This window comes from Hermetia illucens, chromosome 1, assembly GCF_905115235.1.
Source record: "Hermetia illucens chromosome 1, iHerIll2.2.curated.20191125, whole genome shotgun sequence".
In the NCBI taxonomy this organism is placed as follows: Eukaryota; Metazoa; Arthropoda; class Insecta; order Diptera; family Stratiomyidae; genus Hermetia; species Hermetia illucens.
Window position 1 is genome coordinate 219,515,044 of NC_051849.1, and position 27,641 is coordinate 219,542,684.

The 27,641-nt window shown below is 44.1% G+C and overlaps 1 protein-coding gene across 2 annotated transcripts in view; it reads left to right on the forward strand.

Moving 5' to 3' along the window:
• The window catches only part of LOC119657302 (LIM/homeobox protein ttx-3), a 340,552-nt gene that overhangs the window by 241,960 nt on the left and 70,951 nt on the right, over nt 1-27,641 (forward strand). For both annotated transcript variants that reach the window (XM_038064153.1, XM_038064163.1), the window contains exons 3-4: nt 3,474-4,654; nt 16,667-16,820. In XM_038064153.1, the coding sequence (XP_037920081.1) occupies nt 4,330-4,654; nt 16,667-16,820 (479 nt within the window). In that variant the 5' untranslated portion in view covers nt 3,474-4,329. The remainder of the gene's footprint in view (nt 1-3,473; nt 4,655-16,666; nt 16,821-27,641) is intronic.

The window sequence follows — 27,641 nt, forward strand, 5'->3', positions numbered from 1 at the left end:
ACGTAAAAGGATGTAATTCACTGTATGCGTGAGCACAAAACCTTAAAAACTGCCAATGAAAGTCGTAGATTGTTTGTCAAAACTTTGGCGATTACGCAATATTGGAAAACACAGGCAGGGAAGGGTTTAGCCGATTCAAATGTGGTAATTTTGACGTTTGTGACCAACCACCTCGGTGCAGCAAAAACATTTGAAGACGAAGAACTGGAAGCGGTGCTCGAAGAAGATCCGTGTCGAACTTTGCAGGCGTGAACGCATGAAGAACAGCAAGAAATAAAGGTTAGCCGCTTGTAAACCGCATCTTGAAAGAGACAAAAACAAGTCAATTTCATATCGAATAATTACTGGTGATGAAAGGGAGGGTTCATTTTGACAATCCTAAGTGAAAAAAGCAGGAATGACGCCTGGTGACCTGTCAACATCGGCATGAAAACGGCAAAATATGCTGTATTATGAGTTGCTGCATCCGAATGAAATTGTCACAGCTAAAGGATATCGATATCAAATGATCGCTTTAAGGGGAGGTTCTACACAGAAGAAATCGATTTTTTTGCTTTTTTCTTTAATTTGTATGTATCTACGAATATGCCACTAACAGAATTTTGCCGGAAACATGTTCGTTGCCAGATTTCTGGAGCCTCGAAGGTACCCATCTCCGGTCTTTTCATGCGTCTAAGCGCCGTCTCGTGGGGGAGAAAGGACTCAACTCATCGCACGGAAACGTGGCCGAAAACCTTACCGTTTCGGGAGAAGGCTGTTGGAAAAAACGAGGTTTTACATCGTTGTTTAGCGACGCTACGATTGCTGGGAGTTACAGCGGGAAAGTAGGTGACATGCTTGTCAAATCTAATTTCTGTCAATTGTGCAGCAATCCAAAAGCAGTGATGGACAAAAATTCCGACTAGTTTGAAGAGTGGTTCGCAGATCACGAGAAAGATTGTTCCATCCAGCAGGAGGAAGGAAGTCCGCGAAAGATTGAAACGATCGTAGGCATGTTTGTAGCGTCCCAGCCAAAGCACGGAGTCAGGTACGTTTGATACATCGACGACGGGGACAGTAAGACTTCCAAAAGGATTCTCGATTCCCAGCCGCATGGGGACGAGGTAATTGAAAGAAAGAGTGCGTCGGTCACGCCGAGAAGCGTATGGGGCCCATACCCAAAATAACAATGAGCCACTGTATTTGGAGTTCGTGTCATAAACATTGGCATTCGGGGAGGCAAGTATTCGAAGTTTCGACTTTTTTGGCGCTGGTGATCTTCAACGAAGGAAAGTCATCGGGATCACCTTCGGATCTCACGCTGAAACGTATGCCGCTCGACTCGACGAAAACTGCATAGACCGCTCCGAACGCAGATACAGTGACGTGGCAAAAAGGGCTCGAATTGGCCAGAGGGGGTGGAATGCGGCCAACCTGGAGCAAATTCGGGACGAGGAGGGTGAGCTTTACAGCTCTGCCATAGCAGATTATTGTGTAAGTTCCCCAATCAAGTTTTGTACCGAACGTGATTTTGCTCCACGACAATGCTAGACCTCATTTTGTAAAAATCGTCAAAGAAACGTTAGAGTTGCTTGACTGGGAACTTTTGTCTCACCCGCCTTACTCTCCGGACTTTGCACCTTCGAACTATCATTTATTCCATTCGATGCAAAGCGGTTTACAAGACCAGCTCTTCAAAACTTACTTAGAAGCCAAAAATTCGGTCAACTCGGGGATCGCTTCAAAAAATCAAGAATTCTTTTACAATGGGGATCCAGGCATGTAAGGAAGGAAGTGAGCCCACATCGCCCACCAAAAAAAAAGTCTCCAGGCATGTAAGGAAAGAAGTGGGCTCATTCCCCCGGACTACCAAGCGTTTCCACACGATACACCTCGACATAGTAGGGCCTTTGCGAGACTCGCACGGTTACAAGTATTGCCTCACAATCATCGACAGGTTCACGCGGTGGCCTGAGGCAATACCTCTGAAAGACATTACGGCGCAGTCTTGTGCCGAAGCCCTCTGCCGAGAGTGGATACCTCGCTTTGGCGTCCCTGCAGTGGTCATCACTAACCAGGGAATGCAATTTGAGTCCACCCTTTTCTCGGAGTTAGGCAAACTGGGGGCGGAGTGATGTGGCGCGTCACAGGGATAAACCTTTTGCCCGGACGATGGCGAAAGGTCATCGATGCAGATGGACAATATTTTACTTAATTTCAGACGTAAATTTTTCTTAAATACAACTATTTTCGAACACCTAAAAACGCCTGTTATTTACTCCGCCTTCCAATATATATGTGGGATAATTGAGACAATTTGGAACTCCAAACCGATTGCAGTCTCTCCAGGAATGACAAAAAAGCTATTCAAATCCTCAGCAATCTAAATTTTTTCATAGATAGATTTTACCTCATAGTGGAGAAACTGGTTATCAAAAATGTGTGATCATTTCTTATCTTGGTATAAAAATAGGATATGAAACTTGCTTACTGCCCCAGGGACATAACACCTCGATCGTCTCATTTCGCCAGACTATCGAGCAAAAAAACCGTATCTGCTTGTCCCATTCAACTCGATACATTAAAATGTTTGACTAATGAAAAAATTACATCTATCAAATGTCCATATTTTATGTCTGCCAGTCAAAGACAAAAAACTCCGCTGACTGTGACTGCCACCCATCTAACTAGTTCCTGTGTAGGTACACATTCATAAAACCAATAAAATTCTCAATTGCAACTGACTAATTTTAATTGAACTACACAGCGCACACCAGAAAAAACACCAACAACAACATCATTTCGAGTTTCTTTAATTGCAAACAGGTTGAACTTGTCCCGCCTTCTGATCTGATCAACTACGCGATCCGAAGCCTTCATCTTGTGACTTGTCCGTTGCCGTGGTGTCGTTGCCTGCATTTGGGCCCCGATTCGATTCCATCTTATATCCAACAACCGCAAAGATAGACACTCATCGTCTGCTTACCTCAACCTGCTTACCTGTCTGTCCGCCGTACCTGGCCAAGTGCCTTTTATGCATCCACCAGGTATGAAACCAATGTTTCTGCGATGCCAAAGCAATCCATCATTCAACCGCTAAGCCAATATCTTTTTCATAAACATAATTTACCTGACGAATTAATAATTACGATGTGAGAAAGGTAAAAGATGCAAGTACATGGTCACACCCAAGGATGGCGAAAGTCTTGTAGCTTCGATTTACACGTGTTGGGCTGTAACATTAGGCGGCACTTTGGTGATGGTTTAATGGGTTTTCATGAAGAATTGTTAGTATCTGGCCCTAGACTTAGCTCAAACTATAGATTCGTGGGGAAACCCCCAAATTCCTTAGGCCCACTTTTGGAAGTTTTGGTCGATCGCGGAACCTTTTTATCGTTTATCAATGGAAAGGGCTGTCGCCACTAATATGCCCCTACGCATCTCAAAATTATCACAAAATTAATTCAAATTTTCTGTTTTTCTTTTCATTCCAGAATCAATTACAACGCGACACCTCGACATCCACCAATCCATCATCATCTCCGAGTGATTGACAATCAGAGTGGCAGCCGTATCTTTTGAGCGATAAATCCTTTTAAGATCTAGTTGAAGTTCGCATTTCCAAATATTGCTCTCAAACACCGCCGTCCCTCCGTCGTTTCCGCACGCAGGTCAAGTTAATCTAATCGATCGCGCGATATACCTCAATAAAACTGGAAGATAGCTCGCCCACTTTGGACTTATCCAAGCGTGGCTGCAAAAGTAGAAGTGACGGCGAACCAAATCAACCAGAGTCGGGGAGCTGCAAAGGAAAGTAGGCACGCATAGAGGCTCTCGATTCGCAATAGTGTGCAATTTAAGAAGACAAATTGCATACAAGTCGCACATTCCAGTTTCACGTTACACTCGTGCGAACGAGGACAGACCACTGAGACTGTCCGGCTGTGCGTCTGGGGCTTCCAAGTGGCTAGTCGCGAACACGCAAGAACGGTTTTTGTAGTGTGCGAAACCACACAACTTTAGATACTTCACACCTTGCCACCGGCGCCGTTGCGCTTTCGCACAGGTGTTGATTGAGCTCTCGGTCTCGAGCCCCATAAAATACGCTTCGTTAGTGGACTTCATTAGAAAACCATCGATGCCCGATAAGCAGCTACAATGTTTCGAATAGCCACTCGTAGCAACACTCCTAGATAATTTCATCCCGGCTAAGGTACCTTCGAGTGCATCTCATTTGAATTTCCCGCGCTATCTTAAGTAGCTGGCTGAGTGTAGCCTCCCCAGTAGTGCAAGGAGCTCTATAGTATTTGGTGTCGTGCTCTCGCGTACGAGTATCAATCGATTGCGTGCATGACAGACTGCTCGTCGTCAGATTTGGAATCGGACTATCTACCCTACAAAAACGTCAAGCTGGCGGCTACCGTAGCAATGAATACCCCATACCATCCGTATGCGGATATATCGCCCTCACATCCGCCCCCCAGTCCGGACAACAACAATTACCCGCCACTATCGGCGGGCTACCACAACGGACACTCGGGCGTTCACACACCCCAGCTGGGGTCAATAGATGACATGTCACCTGCTGAATACCATCATCACCACCATCATCATCACCATCAACAGCTCAACAACAACAACAATAGTCCAATTAAGCATTGTGCCGGATGCGGAGGTAAAAAGAACTTTCAACTTCATTATGGCGTAGAATAAGAGAGTTCATTATCGGGGCTTATTTAGGCTGGCGGGTTGTATGCCTTTTATTGGGCAGTTGATTGAATCCGATTGAATGGAAATTATGTTCCATTATTTCTGGTATTGCATGGCGGTGGGGATCGCTTGTTCCAATAGTGAAATCCCGACCCAATAATTGGGGCTCGAATGAGGCTGAAATTTGCGTACACGCAGTAATGACATCTTTTGAAGAATCAGATAATGAGGCCAATAAATGCTATTATATGGGACAACAATGAAAGGTTTAGATCCTCGCACTCAACAAGTCGGAGTCAGGGTTGATTTACTTGGGTTAGGAATGAAGTGCTTCCATTAATTCTGTTTATAATTGGTCACTGTAGTTTGGAACAAATAGGTCCACATGTTGCCAATCAAAGAAGATATTAAGAAATTAAGATACTTCACAATTTGTCATTCAAATAATCCTCAAATCAAGTTATTGCCGAAATTCTACAATGGCGCCCAACGTGGGCACTTTTACCTGCATTTTTTCCCATCAACAATCGCGAATTTGTTCCAACCGTCCAACTAAGCTAACCAGGCACTAATTAAATTTACAAAGTTTATATTTTGAGCCCACTTAGGGAAGCCTAGATAGTCCATGGCTAGTTCCTTAATATTTTGGTTAGCGTGGTCCGTAAACCTAAGAAGATCTCCTTAAGAGACCACTAGGTACCTCCGTCAAGTCACGGGTGAGATATCGCCAAATTAATTTCAAATATCACCCAAAAAAGTAGTGGGAATCATTTTATTTATTTCAACCTTTTATTCCTTTATAAATGCGAAGACGTCGCAAAAACGAACACAAAGATCCATGACCAACAGGATTCAAATTGGGGGCGACAAGATCGAGACACTCTACCATTTCAGCCACTTCTCTGCGAAAATCAGTAACCAAAGAAGTTTGTCATTCCCACTCTGGTGCTATCTAGAGAAATTTATCTAACACCTACTTTTCATATGCTCTACAATGTCATTAAGAAGGCACCTCCAATCGCGACCGTGCTTTGAGATTTCTGTGCCCCAAATTGATGCTCCGCACCATAAAATTCCTTCACGCATCAAGACAATCCGGAAGAAAATGTGACGCTCTAGAACTGGCATCCTTTGCGATTGAGAGATCAGCGAGCGTTTCAACCATAAAATTGGCCGTAGCATCGTTCACCCTATCACCTTCCATAATTCTTAGTGCTGATCGAGAGGAAATGGAAATGCTCAAAATAAGGACAGTCATTAATGCATCCACCGGAGCATTTTCGATGGTATGGCTATCTATAATCTGTCTGGATGAGAACTCACCAGCCAAGATGAAGTCGATGGTAAATTATCCTTAGACCGAGGTACCCTCGGGACTGTACCTATGACCGAGAAAAGTGGCAAACTCGATCTAGACGAGTCGACCCCGCTATCGAGCGGAACTAAAATTACGAGTTACGGAGCTTTGTGCAGATATGCAATTGGGATGTATTTTGAAGCCGAAATTCCATATAGATGCATCTCTGTCACTTTTTCAGATTTTTCGGTTGGATAGGTTCTGAGAATGAGATTTGTTTCACTGTTTGGGGCGCACATTCCTCCTCAAGTCCTATCAGAAATAATACCAGTTCCAAAAAGTGCTAATCAAGTCCTTTCATTAGAGATCCCACATGACGATATTCTGTGAAAAAAACCCCTCCCCTTTCGTATGTATGAGGCACACAAAAAACATATTCTCAAGAAATTTTGTGACAATCAGTTTAGCAGTTTCCGAGTAAATCAGGTGTGCCAGATGGACAAACAGGCGAACAGACATTGAATCGATTTTAATAAGGCTTTGTTTCACACAAAGCCTTAAAAAGGCGATACAATTATCATTCTCCATTTCTATCTTTCCCTTTCTCTCTCTCTCTCTTCCTTTCTCTCTCTCTCTCTTCCTTTCTCTCTCTCTCCTTTCTCTCTCTCTCTCTCTCCTTTCTCTCTCTCTCCTTTCTCTCTCTCTCCTTTCTCTCTCTCTCCTTTCTCTCTCCCCCTTTTTTCTCTCTATCTCTCTTTCTTTCTCTCTCTTTTCACCTCTTTTGCCCTTTTTCTTGCCCTCTCCCCCTTTTTCTCTCTACATTTCTCTTTCTTTCTTTTTTCTCCCTCTCTCTCGGCGGCGACTATCTCTTTCTCACTCTATCTTTCTTTTCCCCTCTCTGTCTCTCTCAGTTTCTATCTCGTTCTGTTTCCCCCTTTCTCTTCTCTTTCGCCTCACTTCAATTCTTTCTTTTCTGTTCCGCTCCTTCTCCATACCTTTCACTTTTTCCCTCTATCTCTCTTGGTTCCTATTTCCTTCTCCCTCTCCTCTCCTTCTTTCTTTCTCGTTCTCTCTCTTCCTCTCATTCCTTCTCTCTCTCTCTCTTTGTTCTCTCCGCCGAAGCCTATCTCAAACCTGATTATGGAAGGATGAGGGGTGGGTAGCCTCATTGTGAATGAATCTAGGCCACCACAGTGTCTCACAGTGCAGGAATTTGCTGATCTTGTGGATTACTTACGGAGGACCTAACACATCTGAGAGTCAGCTATAAAATGTGCAATCATAGGTATAAATGTGGTATGGATTACCAGCCTAAGTCGTCTAACTTGGTGACTGGATCGGGGAAACCACTAATCAAGAGCTAGCTCTACGTTTAGATACCGCAATGACCAGAAGAATGCCTTCGCCTGCTGAAGCCATTTCACTGTTTCGCCACAATCAGTAGCGACCACTTCGGCAGATTCACGTAGGCAGCAAATGAAGTGAACTAAAGAAATAAACTTTTATCTTCTCCGCTCCTAGTTCTCCCCCTCCCTTTCTTTCTCTCCCTCATTCCGCCAAACCACTCTTTATCAAAACGAAGACCTGAATCCTTATCAACGAGACGAAAGTAGGGCGGATATAAAATCTACAATTTTGTGGGAAACCACGAAACATTGAAAGAAGAATGAAAGGAAAATTAGGGAAAAAAAATTCGGCTTGGCCACAAATCCTAATGCCGCGGTTGACGGATGAAAATCCATGTCGGATTGTGTTTTCGGCGGGATTTTTTCTAGCTTCAAGAAAGAATGAGCCGCGGCTGATAAGGATACATATTTGGGTAGACGTTTCCCACGTTTGAAATTGCTAAGTTATTCGTTCGTTGGCATCAGGAAATGTAGCTTAGCCTGCGCTAGTCAAACCTGAGATTGTGAGAGAGTCCTCTGGACACTTTAACTTCTTTTTGGCTCTACATGCAGTTCTGAAATTCTTTCGCCACCAATAGATATTACGCGGAACCAGCGCCATGATCACATCCTTCTTCTGTTTCTTCAGCCTTTGTCCCGTTCACAAGCGGGGTCGACTCGTCGCGACCAGTTGCGCCACTTTCCTCTATCAAAAGCCTGATTTGAATGCAATCGGGAGATTTTCAAGTCCCCATATAGCGTGTCAAGCCACCGTTGTTTCACCATGATCACATCCGAAATGAGGATATCTGTGATCGATATCGAGTTACATCGATCAGATACATAATTACGAGAGAGTCTTCTTCGATGGTATGAACATGTAATTCGGCATGGCGGAAAATCACTTGCCAGGATTGGTGTGAACATCGAAGTCAACAGAAAACGACCGAAAGATTGACCGAAACAACGATCACTTGACACGTTGGATGGTGATTTGAAAACTTCGTGACCCTATCCGGTCACACATACGACCGAGCAAAATGGTGAAACCTCCGCTTCAGAACGAGGCAAAGGCTGAAAAGGACGAGATTCGCCACCAATATATAATAAAAACGAACCTTAAAAATGAATAGAAGATTTACAAGTAGACCACACTTGTCGTGTAAAGTTCTTGTATAATCAGATGTCGTGATCGTGCTCGTTTTTCTCTAGCTGCAGGTTGGAATATAGCGCAGACCATAGGAGGTCCTTTAGAAAATGAAATTTCCATCAGGAAACTGCATAATGCTTGCCCTGCCAATCATCCATTTGGAGCTCTTTCCTCTTCTTCCTTATTCTTCGAATTTCTGCACGAACTTCCGGAATGAGTCTTTTAATATGATATAGGCCTGGAAATACCCAGAGTAGGTAAAAACTAGACAGGTTTGTCTCAGAGGAAATTTGGGTCCGGGGTAAAAATAAGGCGAAAAATCGGCCCCGTGGTGAAAATTATGTGTCCCTCGATAAAACTCCACACCCGGGCAATTCAGCCTTTTCATCCTCCTCTTGTTCAGGCCTGTTACTAGGCCCTAGGGGATTGCTGTACTTGACATACTGCTGAACGACATGCGAGGCCCAGAAATTGCCTGAAACTTAATCTACTTATCTGAACTAGCTGCCTCAGTGTCATGGAAGCCCGTGAAAACGAACATTTCCGTGGATTGGAACGGTCAGCTTTGCTTATTTTCGTGCTTGAAACATAGCTCTACCCAGTGAGTTGAGAAATGTCAATTCGGAATCGTCGCTTGGCCACCCCTAGAATATGAGGATTTATTGAAACTTCAGCAAAGCAAGATCACTTCACTGTGGAGTATAAGTTCGTAAAGTATCCCTCCGCAAATATTCGCACGATATGCAAACATGACTTCCTGAGCAACGAAGACGACTTACGTACAGTGCATGAGCAGCTCATCAGACGCTGCCTTACCTCTGTCCTGGAAGCAGCGTAAGCTAAGAGGCTCACAGATGGTAAAGGTTCCTTGGCCAATACATAGCAAAACACAACATGAGTGCGAATTAACTAATCCTCAAACAAAAATCTAGCTCCAGGGAAGCTTTGATCGAATTACCCCGGATCCACGCTAGCTATAATTCGCGTTAGCATCTGTGAGTCGTTTCGATCACGCTGCCCCAGGGCAGAGGTGAGGCAGCGTCTGATGAGTTACCTCTGCCCTGTTCTAAACCATAAGCTGTCATCGTTCCTATTTTTTTGAATACTTTGTTTGGTAAGCCAAAAACGAAGGATCCATGGATATCAAAAACAAGTGGGAGTAACTTGCTCTCCGTTTGGTCCGATCCGATGTCAAGTGGATGCTGGCTCCTTTTGGTCCGATCCGATGTCAAGTGGATGCTGGCTTAAGACCTCCCAAACCTGAAACAAAAAATACGTCCTTTCCGTAAGGAGGGGGTTTTCCAAGGAAGGAGTTCGATAAGGTTCGCTTAATTGACGGTCCCCTTCTGAAAACTTTCGGGAAATGCAATATGCATATATTGACCGAGACCGATAGGACCTTATTTGGAATTATTTGGCATAACATGTCCTTGATATTTCATAGGCTATTAACGATACAATTATAACTGAAACGTTTGCCCGCTGGAATTGGTAAATCTTCGACGCTAAATCTTTAAATATGGTATATACTCGGGAGCACAAAAGTTTTCCAGATCCTTCGCGAGAATTGCGTCCTACTCATCCTGGATTCATTCAATTAACAGTTCCTTATCCTTAAATTTGGGCTCCATAAGCGCGCTATCATTCAGGCTGGTCCCAAATATTTTCCAGAGGATTCAAGTCCAAAGAGTCAACAGGCCAATCTATCCGAAGTGCACGTAAATTGCTTCGTAATTGTTAAGGCTGTATGCGGCTCTATCATTCTCTCTGTCCATAAATTGATGGGCATTATTGAGGTATTGTTCAAATGCTGGGAGGATATTTTCTCTATATTATCTCCATTAATTGTCCAGATAGCTGAGTGGTTAGAGTGCAAGACTGTCGTATGGAAGGTCGCGGTTCAAATCTCACTGGTGACAGTGGGGTTTGTATCATGATTTGTCGTCGACTACCAGTCGACTCAGCTGTGAATGAGTACCTTAGTCAAATCAGAGTAATAATCTTGGGCGAGCGCAATGCTGACCACATTGCTTTCTACAGGGTTCTGTAATACTGTAGTTTACCGTTACGGTCTTGAATGAAGTGCTCTAACACACTTCAAGACCCTGATCCAATATAGATTGCTGCGCCAATGATTATTATGATTATCTCCATTAACAGACTTTCCGTCCCTCCTCTTTCTCTTTTTTCCCAACAAAATGTGGTCGGCTTCTCAGAGAATTGCTTACTTCACCAGCTGCAACGACTTCTACATTGGGCACTGGATTGTTTGGCAATACTAGCGAAGTCGCTGGTCCTCATTGTTCTGTGTTCTGGGCTTTGGATGCAGTTGCATCCACAAGTTGTCCATAAAAAAATTTTGACAGGCCTCGTCCGACTTCAGGCGTTATGATCAGCGAAGTCAAGAGTCTGGAGTTTTTAGGAAAAGGTCAGGTGATTGCGGATCGTTTTTGTGGGAAGTAAAGGCTTGACAATGTGTCTATATGCCAATCGCCCTATTTAGTTAATTGAATGTATCGTTAGGAAGTAGACTATATACAGGAGGAGCAAATCTAGTGGCAAAAGGGCATGGAATGTCTTTGTGTATCTTTGTGGTAGGGACGAGGTGGCTAACTTGCCCGTGACCCATGTGATGAATGTATCGGTATGTTGATGGCCCCGACCATATAGAAAAAATTCGGGCCTATAGGTCTGTGGCCCATATTACCCGTTTTTCCACCCCCTTTCGTCAGGCCTGTCGATGGCGCTTAGATGGGTTTCTTGTGTGTGTTTCCCATCCATTGTGACAAACCATAAACAGTTGTGCAATGGTGCATGCCCGCAGCCATGTGCCCGCAACCACGTGGGCACACAGAAATGTACTGCATCCCATTCAAAGCGCTGATACCAACGCTTATGTGCGAAATTTTTTTCTGCCACAATTACCGTCGCGATCGAAAATACGCAATGATTTTTCTGTACCATAAAATTTCGAACAGCGCGTTGAGAGTTGAATCTGCTATATACAATCGTCTTGATCATTGCGCAATTCGCCTGAAGACTACTTTACCAAGTCCTCTGGGAACGTTCAACCCTCTCGTCACTGTTTGAGTGCTAGGTCGTAGCTTATTTTCAGCAAATATTTGTGTCTTTTTTACGGAAGAAGCCAACTGGAAAAATCCATTTTTTCATGGTGTTCCGTGTTCTCGTTGACTCCCAGCATTTTAAAGATGATGTTGCCTAATTGCTGTATGTTTTGGATTTGTGCTCGTCGTTGGGTTCGGGTATTCATCACCGCTGTCCTGAAGATATTTAATTTCCATAGTTTCAATATTTATAAGCTTTATGTTATTCAATGCCAAAATACGTAGGCCATTACAGTCACAATCTTCAATATGAAACGGAACTCTGGTCTAATGAAGACTATGTTCTTGCATGTATATGAGTTTTGGCCACCCTCAAAAGCTATTGGAAAGTCCTTAAAAACTTCAAAATGTAGGACAATATTATTGCCTCAAAATTAGGCATAGGAAAACAATATAAGTTGTTGAAAGCCTCAGCCATCATTCTAGCAACAATGGTACGAGAAATATATGGTCTTTGGAGTAGCTATAGTTTTTTCATTTTGACCCCACACAAGTTTATATTAAAAAGTTCTCCCGATTATGTCAGCTGGAATAGTATCTTTTAAAAAAGATTAAAATCGGTTTACTGTCTGTCTGTCTGTCTGTCTGTCTTTTTTTTTTCATCGTTGGAAGGTGGAAAGGTTCAAAACCTACTGCTGGCTCCTGCCAAACAGTTATGTGAGACTTCTACTCACTAAAACCACCTCCTTCTTCTTCCACTCTCCCCACGGGACTGCTATAAGCATTGCATCGTGGGGCTGGATCAGTTCTTAACTGCGGCGCATTATTGTTCGCTCCCTTTCTTGCTTTCTTCGCAGTTCTTCATGCCTTAGCTGTTCATGAATCATTTTCAGCTCAATTACCACTTGATTCCAAGCCTCCGTTGATTCCAACATAAACTCCACTATATTTCCAGGTGTTAAGCGCCTGTCTGCGATCGCCTCCAGTCTAGTTCGGTGTGCTGTAAACCTTGGGCACTCAAACACAACATGCTCCACATTCTCAGCCACGTTACCACATCTTGGGCACCATGGTGACTCGTCGTGTCCACATCAATAAAGATAAGCCCGATAACCTCCATGTCCACTTAAAAACTGTGTTAGCTCGTAGCTTAGTTCCCCGTGATTCCTTTCCATCCATCTTCGAATGTGTGGAATGATACGATAGGTCCAACGACCAGTTTGTGCCTCGTTCCATCTCTTTTGCCATTTTGCGATGGATTCTCGCCGTGCTAGTTGCCGTCGAAGTACAATAGAATCACCGATTGCATACTTATTGTCGTAGAGACGCCGACCTTCATCCGCCAAGATGTCTATGGGGATTCTCCCTGCCAGTACATATGCTGCTTCTCCTCATGTTGTTCGATAAGCACTGCATACCCGGAGTGCACTTAGTCGATACGCCATTCCTAGTTTTCCGCAGTTTGACTTGTTTTCCAGAACGGTTGCCCAAACTGGAGCTGCGTAGAGTAGCACGGAACTAACTACCCTTGAAATAAGACGACGTCGACTTTATCTTGGTCCGCTAATGTTCGGTAGTATCCTCGAGATCGCTACAGCGATGGAAGATGCTTTAGTTGCAGCGCACTCAATGTGTCAGCACTCCGTTGTACATAATTAACCACAGTAAGGGACCTAAGACAGACCCCTGTGGTACGCCGCACGTCATTGGGAATAATTTCTCTCCATCGTCCGAGTCGCAATATAATCTTCTTCCAAGAAGAAATGCCACAACGATGCGTACAATGTACTTTGGAACCTTTAGTTTGGTTAGAGCCTCTACGATTTTCGTCCACTTTGCAGTGTTGAAAGCATTTTTTACATCGAGTGTCACCACTGCGCAGCATTTGTCATCTTGTATTGCAGCGCGAGCCAGGCCAGTCATCATGCTGATTGCATCGATGGTTGATCTCCCCTTACGAAACCTGAATTGCTTGTCGGATAGGCCTCCTTCCTTTTCCGCAACAGCGAGCAGCCTGTTGTATAATACTCGTTCAAATAGTTTACCAATGGTATTGACCAAACATATCGGTCGATATGAGGAGGGATCTCCCAATGGTTTACCTGGCTTCGGAATAAGTATCAACTTTTGCTGCTTCCATTGCTCGGGGAATTCTCCTTCTCTAAGGCATGCCGTAAAAACTTTGGCAAACATACCTGGTGCTGATCTGGCTGCCACTTTCAGGGCGATATTCGGGATTCCATTTGGCCCTGGGGTCTTATTTTCAGCGAATTTCCTTCCTGCATCAAAAATTTCCTCTTCTATCACTTCAGGAATTTCGTCGGGGTTTACATGCACTTTAGGCAGATTTGTGTAGTTCACATCCTCTGGGAAGAGAGTGTCCACTATGTTTTGCAGTAATTTTGGACAGGTAATCGGTGGGGAGCGCTTGCCTTTCAGTGATGACATTACAGACCTGTAGGCGCCACCCCATGGATCAGAATCAGCTTCGGTACACATCCGCTTGAAATGTTCGGATTTGCTCTTCGTGATAGCTACTTGCAATTTTTTCCTCGCGTTCTTGTATTGCATGTGCAGCTCAACAAATTCAGGTTGATTTCTTCTGCGCTGGGAGCATCTTCTAGCTCTGAGGCAGTTTTTCCGACACTCCTCAATTTCTGAATTCCACCAGAAATTGGGATTTCGTCTTCGAAAAGCGCCGTGGCATAGAGGCATCGCATGCCCGCTGCAATTTTTCCGCGGCCTGTAAAGCTTTTTCTTGTGCGCTTCCCGAGACTAATGTGTCATCTAGAAGTACCTCCTTGAACATTTCTCCTCTGTCTGTCTGTCTGTCTGTCCGTCACACGCATTTTTCCCCGAGACGGTTATAGCGATTGACACCAAATTTGGTAGAAAGGTGGGAACTGTGAACGCTCACGCATACAGTGAATTACGTCCTTTTACGTCGAATTTAAGGGGGGTCCCCATACATGCAAAAGGGGGGTGTACAATTTTTTTTCATCAATTATAGTCATGTGGGGTATGTTCATCCTAGTACCATGAAATTTTGCAGTGATATAGGCTATAATATAGAGCATGATCTTACCAAGTTTGGTGGAAATCGCACTATTACTAACAAAGTTATAATACCTCAAATTTGTTGTTTCTTTGAAAATTGAAGACTATGAATGTCAATATCACCCGAAAGTAGATACTCTCACATAATATATGGATATATTACGTGCTACGTACTAAGAAATACACAAAACCTTTCGTACCTGATGCGTCCAGCTTCCGGTTTCCCAACTTACTTTTATTTCCTTAGCCCATGAATGAAAGAAGGAGCCTAGAAGATACAAGGTACCTCCAGAAAGTAAGCGTACTGGGACATATCACTGCGTAGGGAATAGCTTTTCGTTATATTGGCTACTGTGTAATCTGACTCCCCCTTTCAAAATGAGACCAATTCGAGGTTAGTCTATTGAAAACCCTTGATCCAGGATCATCCCTTGTAGAAAATATCGATCCAATTTCTCACCTAGTACGAAATCCACGCCATTATCCACTACCTTGTTGTGGAGGGTAAAACTTCAGTTGAGATTTTTTATGAATCTAAAACTAGGTCGCCCACTACTTTTGAAACCAAAAGATATTCCCAACAGTTGAACCACAAATTCAAGCAAAAAAATCGTTGCATCCATGTTTTGGGACTATAAAGGTATAATTTTGATTGGATATTTGGCTCATGGGGAGACGATCAACATTACAAGATACTGTGATGTCCCAAAATTAAGAAGGAAGATTCACAATAAAACGAAGGACATGCTGACAAAGGGAATCTGCCAGCTACTCGGCAATACCAGACCGCACATGAGTAACACCATGAAGCAGCTCCTGGACTTGTTTGATTGGAAGGATTTGAACCACCCTCCGCATCTGCATCCGGAAAAAGATTTCCAGCGAATGAACGCGGAGGATTGAGAAGCCAGTTGGAAGCTTTTTCAAGGAGGCATCTAAAAATGTATCTGTCGCCCTGTGCTAGAGTGGATGGCAACTATGTCACCATGTATCTTTTTCAAATTTTTTTTTTAAACCTAAACACATTGAGTATATTTACTTTTTGGACGTACCTCGGATATTGGGTGATACCTCAACATCCAGAGGGATGGTCGCGTGCCAAAACTGAGGCGAGGCAAATCATCAGACGCTGCCTCACTTCTGCTCGCGGATGTTGAATCACGACATGACTGCGAATTATTTTGAGCGTGAATCCGGCCATACTTTATACCAAAGTATGGTCGGAGCTGAACACATTTTGGTTAAAGATTGAGGTGTCCTAAGTCCGCATCCACTTGATGTCAGACTGGGTCAAATAGGAAGCAACTTACTCCCTCTTTTTTTGTCCAAGGACCCTTCGTTTAGGGCCTAATATTTTTGAAGTTTTGGGTGCTAAGCCCCAAATTAGGAGTCCGTGGGCCAAAAAAAGGGGAAGTAAGTTGCTTCCCATTTGGTCCGGTCCGACATCAAGTGGGTGAGGACTTAGGACCCCTCAATCCTTAAACAATCCTCAAACGAAATGGCTCAATCTAGACCAAGGAATAATGTGATCATTGAGAGAAGGTGATATGTGGGAGAGTGGTTCCTGGAAGTGGAAATCGCATGCATTGTGGGTCTGGTTTCTGAAACGAGCCTCCTTTTTCCAAAAAGAACCTAGGGGGGACCAAAAGGAAACAGTTGTTTTGCTTCTGGAATAACAATCTGAAATACAATTTGCTTCCGAAAGTAATATCTTTTTCAAAATTTATTGCAAGACAACTAAAAGACTATTTAACCATTGTGCTGTCTACCTCATAATGACTTGTGATATGAATAAATATTGTCACTTTATACGCACGATATGTATATCTATTCACCCACGGATATTTTCTCAATAATCTACCAGGCTAGACGCACTCTTGACTAAGGTTCATCGAAACCTGATATGACTCTATACTATATGTAGACATCCATGACAATCAGCCATTGTCTACTGTAACGTCCCGTGTCTGACTTTTTCCTTCATCGTTCTCCTTACAATTCTATCTTTTTTCTTTCTTTCCAGAAAAAATAGCAGATCGTTACTTATTACACGCTTTAGATAGATATTGGCATAATTCGTGTCTTAAGTGCCATTGTTGTGGTGCGATGCTTGCAGATATGGGAAGCAGCTGTTATACAAGACGTGGACTGATTCTATGCAAAAAGGATTATTCGAGGTGAGTGATTGGTTTATCTTTGTTTTGTTCGTTTTTTTAAATTAGGAAGATTTTTATAGAAATCATATTATCAAGTCAAAACAAGAAGTATATCTTTAGAATTCCTGCTTACTGCAGGGCGTCTGATGTTAGACTTCTGGGGCTTAGCCGTTTTGTGAATAGACCTAGATCTATTGTATCTAGATTGTCTCCGAAAAACAGAGATTGCCTTTGAGCCTCAATGATTTTTATACCGCAGCTATGGTAGTATTTGCCAATAATTACCAAGTAGTATTCAATGCACCGTCGACAAGTTGGATCAGTTGTGAACCGCTCTTAGGGATCGAAGGAAGATTGATATCCTTTCTAGGCGGTATTCCGAATTACTGATACCGAGGGACAACATGACAACGAGGCTTCACTTCGATAAGAAGTTTGAAACACGTTGGAGTAACAAGGCAAACTGGGAGAGCGTGGCTGCGACATACGGCTTAAACCAGCAACTCATTACTTGGTACACTGACGGATCCCTCACAGCAGAAGTACCGGGTGCCGGTGTCATTGGTCCAAGGAAAATGTACTTTGAGCCAATGGGCAGGTACACTAGCATATTCCAGGCGGAAATTTACGCCATAGACAAATGTGCCTCCTTTAATCTGGAAAGGAACTACAGGAGGCAGAACATAGCTATTCTCACCGATAGCCAAGCAGCGATCAAGGCCCTTAGGTCCAACCAGGTGAACTCTGAACTGGTATGGGAATGCCTTGAGAGACTGAATACACCCGGCTCGTCCAACAAGGTCTGGATACTTTGGGTTCCAGGCCATGCTGGGTTGGAAGGCAATGAAGCAGCGGATGAACTAGCCAAGAAGGGAGCAGGGATGCCTTTACATGGGCCAGAACCCTTCTGTGGAATCGGAAACGGTTTCATGGCTATAAATCTAAGAAACGAGGAGAAACGGTTGAGGGAACTATATTGGGCGGGCCTACCAGGGATGGAGCAGTCCAGGGTGCTTATTGGGGGACACGAAACCATGCGTACAAAGGATTGCTTAAACCTCACCAAAAAGAACCTCCGAATCATAGTGGGAATTCTCACTGGTCATTGTCGGCTGAACTATCACTTAGGGAAGCTAGGGATACCTACGGACACCGCCTGCAGGTTCTGTGAGGAGGAGGACGAAACCTCTATGCACGTCCTGGGACAGTGTCCGGCACTTGTGCAAAGTAGGTCGATACATCTGGGATGTATTAATACCAGATGCAAAGCTGAAAATTCTGGAAGTGGGGAACATACTAAAGTTCCTAACGGTTACAGGCCTGCTTGAGATACTATGATCAATAGGTACACTATAACCAGTAAAAGCGGCACAATAGTTCTTCAAGGACGCGGTGCGACTTTCCCTTAACAGAATAATAATAAAAGGTCTTGAGTAGGTTTTTAATGTCGAAGTTACAGATTCCAACTGGCCCGGTTACTTTTTTACATTAAGGTTTTCGGAAAGTTTCATGAGAACGGAAGAAGAAGATGATCGCTGGAATTCCGAAAAAGGATACCTGCCTTGAATTGGAAGGGTATTTTTTTCGCAGCCTGCAGTCGTACAAAAAATAACTAGAATATTCCTGCAACGCATGAAGGAGCAGTTTTTGAGGATTAGCTGGATTCCGCTCTGGATCTTCCTGTACTAACCATGTCAACACCCTACGGATCATTTTGGGGTAATGCGCTGAGTTTAAATCTTCGTTTCACCTGTTCTTCCCTCTCCGCAGCAAGGCTTTCCGAAGAAACTAAGAAACTAACTAACAGAGTGGCATATAAGGGCGTAAAATGTCACGTGCTGCATCCAGGTAAAATCTCAAAGGATTTTGAGTTAAAAAGCGGGGTTTTCCGGGTTTGAACTTCCGAGGAGGACTGCGAGTCAAGGACCCAATTGGAAGATATGTAGTCCCAATCGTTTAAGGATATCAGTTGGGTAATTACCGAGGCTTAAATCACTTGGTCTGCAAAGAACTTCTACACATATAAATTTCTGGAAAAGAGTTTAAGGTTTAAAGCAATCAAGGACAAATGGGAAGAAATGCAAGGCAAGAGGTAATAATTATGGACCCAGCGTAGCTGCTTGTAGTAGGTATACCAAAGGGGGAAAAATTAGCGTAATTTGCAGCCATCGAAAGACATATTACAGGAACCGTTTGAGAGGGGGAAGCGCCATTTTATGAGGGACAGGAGAATGTTAAGAGGCTAGATCACGCTCTTAGAAATGAAATTAACATTTTTATATATCAAATTAACACTCTTATAAATGAAATGAACGATTCAACAAGTGAAATTACTTTTGAAAAATAGTTAATTTGTCATGAAAAGTCGTTATTTTCACTTCTTAAAACGTCAATTTCATTTGTTGCAGCCTTAATTTTATTAAGATTGTTTACAAGAGCGTTAATTTGATATGACAAAGCGTGAATTGCATTTGTAAGAAAGTTAATAAATAGTAGCATCGTATAAAAAGAGTTGGGAGCTTGATTGTTGAAGGAGTGGGGTTGAGACCCTATCTGACAGTGACAGGCCTAAATTCAGGTCTTTGAAAATAGCCCTTCGAAAGTTGAAATTAGCAGGCTTACGAACAATATAGAAGTCAAAACGAGCGATTTACGAATCGTAATTCAATAGCAATATGATTAGTATCAGGCGCGATGTAAGAAGGACCATTTGCTGCTTTAGCGGCGTCCAGACTGGTCAAGCTTTGTGAAAGCGTTTCATTGACTCGAGGAAATTCGCTGATTTTGGCAGCTCCTCTTCTAGTTTTCATCTCTTTGTAGCCTAGGCCGTCGTGGGTCCTAGACATTCCCCACGAGGATGAGTGTATTTTACCCATTTGTGCCCTGTTTAATAGTAGTAGTTTTGGCAGTTATAGCTCCGTAAACCTTTAATTAATTCAAATTTAATTAAAAAAGCAATTATTAAGGCGTGATCAAGTGAAGGGCAGATGAGGTTGTCCAATAATTCAAGTGATCCCTACCCAAGTTTTTAGGCAATAAAATTCCAAGTACATCCTAAAGGTAGCGATGGAAGTGAGAGACATCATCTGGAGTGGGCCTTTGAAGACTTTCTTTAAATAACTTGGGAAGGGAGGAGGTCATTCTTCCGAGTTTGCCTGTTCAAACCAGAGGTCGATCGGTCTTAATTGGTTTTGCCATTTTGCTTGGTCTAAAGCCTGACTTGGAAGGAGTCGCAAGGCTATCAAATCGTCAAAACAGACTAAACAAGGTCGGACAACAAAATCATTTCTTAACAAAAGTATAAGTTTATTTAAAATAGCGCTGAACCTCCTAGTTAAAGCGCTTTCATGCCCCAATCGCGCGAAGTGCAGCGCATGCAAAATAGGCCACGCGAAGAATAAGACCCCAAATGCCTTACTCCTTGTTTACAATTATGAGTAAAAGATATAATGTGCCTCAATGATTTCAGGTAGTTATACTAGAAGGGCAAGATTGTCTAGCGAACTGTAAGGAGGCGTGAACCCTCAACTGAGCCTCAAGTTACCAACAGCTATTTAGGAAACTGTGTCCAGATTATAGCCTTGACAAATTAGCGGACTAAATATTGTAGATTGTCCAGAAAAGCTACTGGACAAGCTAAAAACCGAAAACATCGGCCTCAAAAGCGACAAATGAAACGTCATTGCTTCTAAACGGAACTACAGATGGAATTAGCTTGGTCCTAAAAATCTAGATTTATCCCAGGACCTAGACCAATGGGGGAAGGGACGCAGCAATATTAGCGGTATAGGCGACAAAAGTGGAAGGAAATTAGCAGGACTACCAGGTTGGGTATCCGTACCGGAGATTCCCCTAACGTGAAGACTCTGCAATGTGGAGGACGAAACGGTATTGATGCTATTGTGTGTAAGTCGGGCTCACAAGAAATCATTAGTTAAGATTAGTCTAAACCCAGAGCAGCGAGATTGACCGGCTGGTAGCACTCTACCTCCTCAACCGTCGCGACGTCATCCGCTTTGGACTGTCAAAAATACGGAAACCTAGGGGCAGTGGATCAGTGGCTTAATATCAGATCACATCCGAAATAAGGATGCCTTCAGACAATGTGATGTTACACTCATAGAGCTAAAATTGCGAGAGGGCCAACTTCAGTAGTATGGACTTGTAATTCGCCTGACTGGAATATTGACTAAAACGTCAAAGTCGATGGGAAACGACCGAAAGACCAGCCAAACAAGAATGGGGTGGTAGTGAGTTGAGAGGTCTCTCGATTTCACCCGGAACAAACCGATTACCGAGAAAAGTAGCAAATTCGATCTAGAGGGGCCAACTTCGCTACCGAAGGGGTCACAGGCAAAAGAAGCTAGGAAAAGGACATTAGGCAAAGGTTCTTTTTCGTGATGTCAGCTTGGGTTCGGGACTCAAGTTTCCACTATCAAAATTTGGAAAATAACTAAGGGCTTGAAAAAAAATTATAGGACAAACGGTTTCGTCCAGGGCAGAGGCAACTCTTCAGACGCTGCCTCACCTCTGCCCTGGGAGCAGCGTGACCGTGAGTGGCATCAGATGGAAAACGCTGCTCCCAGGGCAGAGGTGAGGCAGCGTCTGAAGAGTTGCCTCTGCCCTGGACGAAACCGTTTGTCCTATAATTTTTGCAATGCTTGGGTGCCATGCCACAAACATGGGATCCGCGGACCAAAGAGACGTGGGAGTAAGTTGCTCTCCATTTGGTCCGGTCCAACAACAAGTGGTTGTGGACTAAGGATCCCTCACTTATCCTAAACAATTTAAGGGCTTGAAGTTTAATTTCCTGCATTCCATACCTTAAAGTAGGTAACCTGTTACTCCGAAGTTTGAGGTTGTTCCCAAATGACAGTGCCTCTTACTGAACACTCTATGTGGTATACATCTCCGTCGCCTTCTTCATTACGGGGTGGGATTTTTCTCACTTTCACTTAGTCCTGGACAGGCGATATTTAAATGCAGTTTATCGTCTTTCACGAGGATTGAACTACAGGCTCTGTACCTTCATAGTCCTTGTCATCACCACCCTACCCTGCTTCATATCGTCATAATTTGTTCCAAAAAGACCGCATAAATTTCATGGTTTGGAAAATTTGAGCACTACATTCAATTAAACATTTCTCCTCCAAATTTCAAAGCAGGATCCAATCCTCTAAGATTTCCATCCATCTGTATCTGTCTCTAATCAGTGTAGAGAGTCTCCTCATATCTGTTGCCTTCTAATTATCATCTTCATACATGAAATGTTCATCTTCTTGTCGCCTGACAAAAATTCATCATTAAGACGAGCAACAGCTAACAACTGACGGAAACCGCCCTCCGCCCAACTAAAATGTTCCTTCCACACTACTAATCAACGCCGTGTCTACCACATAATTACTAATGGATGCACACGAAACTTTCCCGAAAAATTCCATGAACAACTTCTAATTAATGATGAGAGGGAAGGATCCGCGTGGCGTCACGCCGTAATTACGAGGCGTCGTCTATAGTTGAGTATAGGAGAAGGTTTCGGGGATTTTGCAATAAAGAGGAGAGTTCTGGCTTTATGATTGTCTCCTAGAACCAATCAGGACTACAAGGAGTGGGTGATAATCTGACTGCAGATTGAAATGTTACGCACTCATATCTTTATGTGGTACTTGGCTTAGATGCATTTCCTTGAAGATATAGTTTTTTTACGAGGTCCTGTCCCTTTCTTCGAGATTATTAGGCGCTCTCTTCTGTCCATCTTAATGCAGTGGGGATATGCTAGGGCAATAGGGTAGGAAGATGAAAAATCTGGGGTTCATTCGTATTATTGCGGATCACAGCTCTTCACCCCCCTAATAACCTTCAAATTCGGACTCTTCTGGGATTTTTATCGGCGCGCTATTAAAAAATGACTGCACTTAAGCAGTCCCCAGCCCCCTCAGAGCAATAGCAAAGGTAGGACATATTTGATCCATTCATGATTCCAGGAAACTTGTCCCCAAACACCCTCCACACAACTTCGTCTTATTGCAGACCTTACACCCGGAAAACTAAACCAGCAGAACAAGTGCCTGAGGGAAGGGCTCGTTGGAGAGGTCCCCCTCTTCGTTTCATATTCAACTTCTTTCCTTTGAACTGCATACCAATCTCAAGGAGATGGAATGAAGTTATAAATTTCCGAAGTGATCCGGTTGAATGTGTTAAAGTTGCAATCTGAAAATTAGTTTAGGATCGTGCGAGTAGATGAGTGCATTCTCGTATATTCGAGGCAGGATATGTTACGAGTGAGCTAAGTTGTTGCCACATTGCGAAGGCATGCACTAGCCCAAATGACAGGTCAAAGCAATGCAGGAGATGCGGAGAGGAAGGCCATACCAGCAAGGACTGCGGAGTTGACCCAAATTGTCTACTGTGCAAAGGAAAGGAGGGTGTGGACCATCGGCACATTGCAGGCACAAGCAGGTGCCCGGAATACAGGAGAGCCCTTAGCACAAATCGCAGATGAGGTTGATACAAATCAACCTCAACCACTGCGAGGCGGCGCAGGATCTACTCGTGCAAACCATCCGCGAGAAAAACATCGATGTGGCCATACTAAGTGAACCATACCGAAACCGCGGTGGTAGCGTTTGGGTCAAAGACCAAACGGGCCAATTTCAATGCGTGGGCTCTTGAATGGGGCAGCGGATAAATAATGTCAGGGGACGTGTTCTCCTCGAAGCATTCGCGGAGCTGGACGTGGTACTGGCGAATGTTGGGTCTTCGTACACTTTCCGGGAAAGGGGCCTGGGGTCTATAGTGGACGTGACATACGTGAGTACCACTTTAGCCAGTAGAATCGCTTGGCATGTCTGTGAGGACTATACTCACAGCGACCACCAGGCAATCTGCATAGAGATCAAGGGCGGATCGAGCTCGAAAAACAGTTTTCGCAGAATGCCGGGTGGTATGCACGTTTTCCGCGGTGCTCAAATCCGACATATCCCTGGAATGGTACGGCTGGAGAGAAAGCCACCCAGATCACTCGATGGGTGACGGAAGCATGCGATGCTACTATGCCCAGAAGGCGATTGCTCCCCAGTAGGCAACCAAACTACTGGTGGAACAACGAAATCGCAAGTTTGCGAGTCGCATGTTGTTGGGCAAGGAGGCTTTGCCAGAGGCTCAGGGGAAAACCCGGTGGCGACGGTCGAGAGGAGGCACACAAGCAATTGCGTGGCCGCCTAAAGGAAGCCATTCGGAGGAGCAAAAAGAACTGCTTCAAACAGCTGTGCGACCATGCCGACATAAACTCTTGGGGCGAGGCTTACAGAGTGGTGATGAAAAGGCTGCGGAAATCACCCCAGGTGACCTGTCCGCGCCTCCTGAAACAGATTGTTACCACTCTGTTCCTTCACCAGGAAAATAGGGGAAGGCAAATTTTTGTCCAGCTAAATGACGGTATAATACCGCCTGTAACTGTAGAGGAACTGCGGGAAATATGTGGTAGGTTCGGTGGCAACAAGACCCCAGGTTTGAATGGCATTCCCAACAGAGCTTTGAAACTGGCAGTGAAAACTAGGCCCGACCTTTTCGCCAACACCTTCGAGGCGTGCTTAAAAGAAGGAATATTCCCTGCCCAATGGAAAAAGCAAAAGTTGGTGTTGCTTCCGAAGCCTGGCAAGCCACCTGGAAACCCAGCGTCGTATCGTCCTATCTGCCTGTTGGATACAATGGGGAAGATGATGGAGAGAGTCATCTACAACAGACTCCTGCCCATCGTCGAAGCCAGCAATGGTTTGTCGGAACGCCAGTTTGGTTTCCGACGCGCCCACTCTACGGTGGACGCAATTGGCATGGTGGTAAACCTGGCAAAAGGTGTACTGATTTCTGGCGGCTGCTGTGCCGTGGTGGCGTTGGATGTGAAAAACGCATTCAACTCGGCCAACTGGAATAGAATTAAAGGGGCGTTGGCTGAGATAGGTGTCCCCGGATACTTAGCGAATTTGGTGGAAAACTACCTCTCAGAGAGAACTCTCTGGTACGGGACGGATGAGGGCCCCAAAGAGTACATTGTCACAGCCGGGGTACAACATGGATCGGTACTTGGTCCCCTGTTGTGGAATATCATGTATAATGGGGTGCTTGCTCTTCCCGTCCCAGAGGAAACTACGATTGTCGGCTTTGTTGATGACCTAGTTGTGGTTGTTGCAGCAAAACACCCAGAAGATGTGGAGGTTTACGGAACGAAAACAGTGAGAGCGGTAAAGTCCTGGCTAGAAAATGCCGGGCTGAACTTGGCGGACGCGAAAACGGAAGCGGTCTTAATAACGAACCGCAGAAAAAATAACACTGTGAAAGTGGAGGTCGGTGGACATACGGTCGTATCAAAGTCGGCTATTAAATACCTGGGGGTAATAATTGACACCAAATTGAGTTTTAGGGAACACCTAGAGTATGCATGCCAAAAGGCAGCCAGTGCCACCACGGCACTTGCAAAAATGCTGCCAAATATTGGTGGACCGAAACATTGCCGGAGGTTGGTGCTAGCCGGAGTGGTGCGCTTCATCCTGCTCTACTCGTCGCCTGTGTGGGAAGAGGCGCTTGCAAACTCTCAGAGACGGAAGCAGGTGAACTCGGTTTACCGGCGGATGACTTTGAGGGTTTGCAGTGCTTTTAGAACCACATCAGATGAGGCAGTATTGGTGGTGGCAGGCATGATCCCGGTTGACATTCTGGCCAAAGAAATGAGTGTCCTGTACAATGCAAGACATATGGAGGGGCATGCACAGCGTAGACATGCGGCAAGGTCAGAGTCGTTTGATCTCTGGCAACGCAGATGGGACGAGTCTATGAAAGGTCGGTGGACGCACAGGCTCATTCCCAACATTAGGGTGTGGCTTGAGCGAAAACATGGGGAGACCAATTACCACATTACCCAGTTCCTCACGGGACACGGTGGTTGTTACAGGCAGTATCTGCACCGCTTTGGGTTGGATGATTCTCCGAACTGTCCCAGATGCGATGGCATATCGGAGGATCCAGAGCATGTGATGTTTCACTGCCCACGATTTGCGATGGAGAGAAGGAGTTTAAACCAGGTGCTGGGCAGGAGCGGGACCCCGGAGAGCTTGGTTACTGAGATGCTGGAGTCCGAGGAGAAGTGGCTTGCGGTTGGCTCCGCAATCATCGAAATGCAGGAGGAGTTGCTAAGGAACAAAGAAGGAGGAAAGCCGTAAATAGAAGAAGGATGAGTACCTAAGAGCAAACCTACCCACGAAGTAATACCTCAATGGTGGTCCCGCGGGGCTGGGGCTGGAGAGACCGGGGGTGGTTTTTAATGGGTGTGAATCCCACACGCGCCCGCTGTAGTTCCGCCGTTCGAGCGGTGGCTTGTATCGACGGAAGTGTTATGCCTTTAAAATTGGGAAATATGCACAGACAGGATAGTGGGTTATGCATGCATTGCTTACCCATGAGGCCGAAAATTATCGGGTTTGAAGGCGTAAGGATTGGGATATTTGTATTTTTTCCTATTTTCAAGTGTACAAAATCCATCTTGTTATATATTTAGATTCACGAAGATGAATATTCCAAATCGATTTAAGAGCTAAGGTTAGGTACCATCGTTATGCTTTGTGTCCTCTGACCAAATTCTCTTTAATTATCGCCTCCGTTCCAGCTAAAGAGGGTCGACAACAAACCATCTAATCGGCGACTCTCAATTTGAATTTTTTGAAAATATCAATAACAAAAACATCCTAAAATCTAAAATTCGATATTCTGACCTATGATGATCACGACTCCCATGATAATTAGCTTGCCTTAAATATTTCTCAAGGATACCACCAATCGTCAAGTCATATATCCTCTGATCCACCACCGTGCTACACCACCTGATACCAATGCATACCTTTCTCCATCCTCTCCAAACACAATAGAGAATTCATAATGGAGTTGAGTAATTAATATCGGCTCCTGATGAACTCTGCAATATTGAATATCTTCATATCCACAATCGCTGATCCCGAGGATACCCTAAGGTGGTGCAGATACATACACCGTAATTAATTGATGTGAAATGCATGAGTTCAAACAGATGAATCGTCTCGACAGGTTGCCTGTATGTGCTTGCCTGCATGTATGTTTTGAAAAACATGAGTAGAACCAAGGTAAAAAGAGTTTGCCTCCACCCCCTTCGGGGTGGTTTTCGTCTAACTTTGCTACGAAGACTTTTTTGGTTGTTTATAGATTTCCTTGTTCGTGGTTTTCGTTGAGAAGTAATTTCGGGGCTAAGGTGCTAAGAAGGAGCTAATGGGACAGAAAAGTCGAGAGGATTGAGTTAGTGTATGCTCGTTAGATTCGTTGCTTGGTACCTAAATTAAACAAGAGGGAAAGGAAACAATGGAAAAAACAAAGCGATACCACGAAGGTCGAACAGGCTTTATAATTTTTTGCAGTAGATAAGGAGACTTATTTCAGAAAATAATATCTACATTTTCGAAGGTCCTTGTAGCTAAAAAAATTTTCCCAAATTGGTGACCCACCCGGTCTTTTTAAGCTTACTTGACTTTGCAGTGCAATAATACGATTAATTGCATCTGGCAACTCCTTCTATCATTTGACAGCTGACAGATCAGCTGATCATTAATGATCATTTTTATTGGGATAGGTGCGTTGTAGCAAAATTTAATTGAAATAAGAAATAAATGAAGTTTCTGAGTACCATATGGGGACGAAAAAAGTACGATATTCAATTCACTTAGTAATAACGATCCTGATGGGGAGTATTTTGAGGCCTAGATTTCATACGCATGGACCACTGTAATTCTTTTCATATTTTTCAGTTGAGTAGTTTCTAAGAAT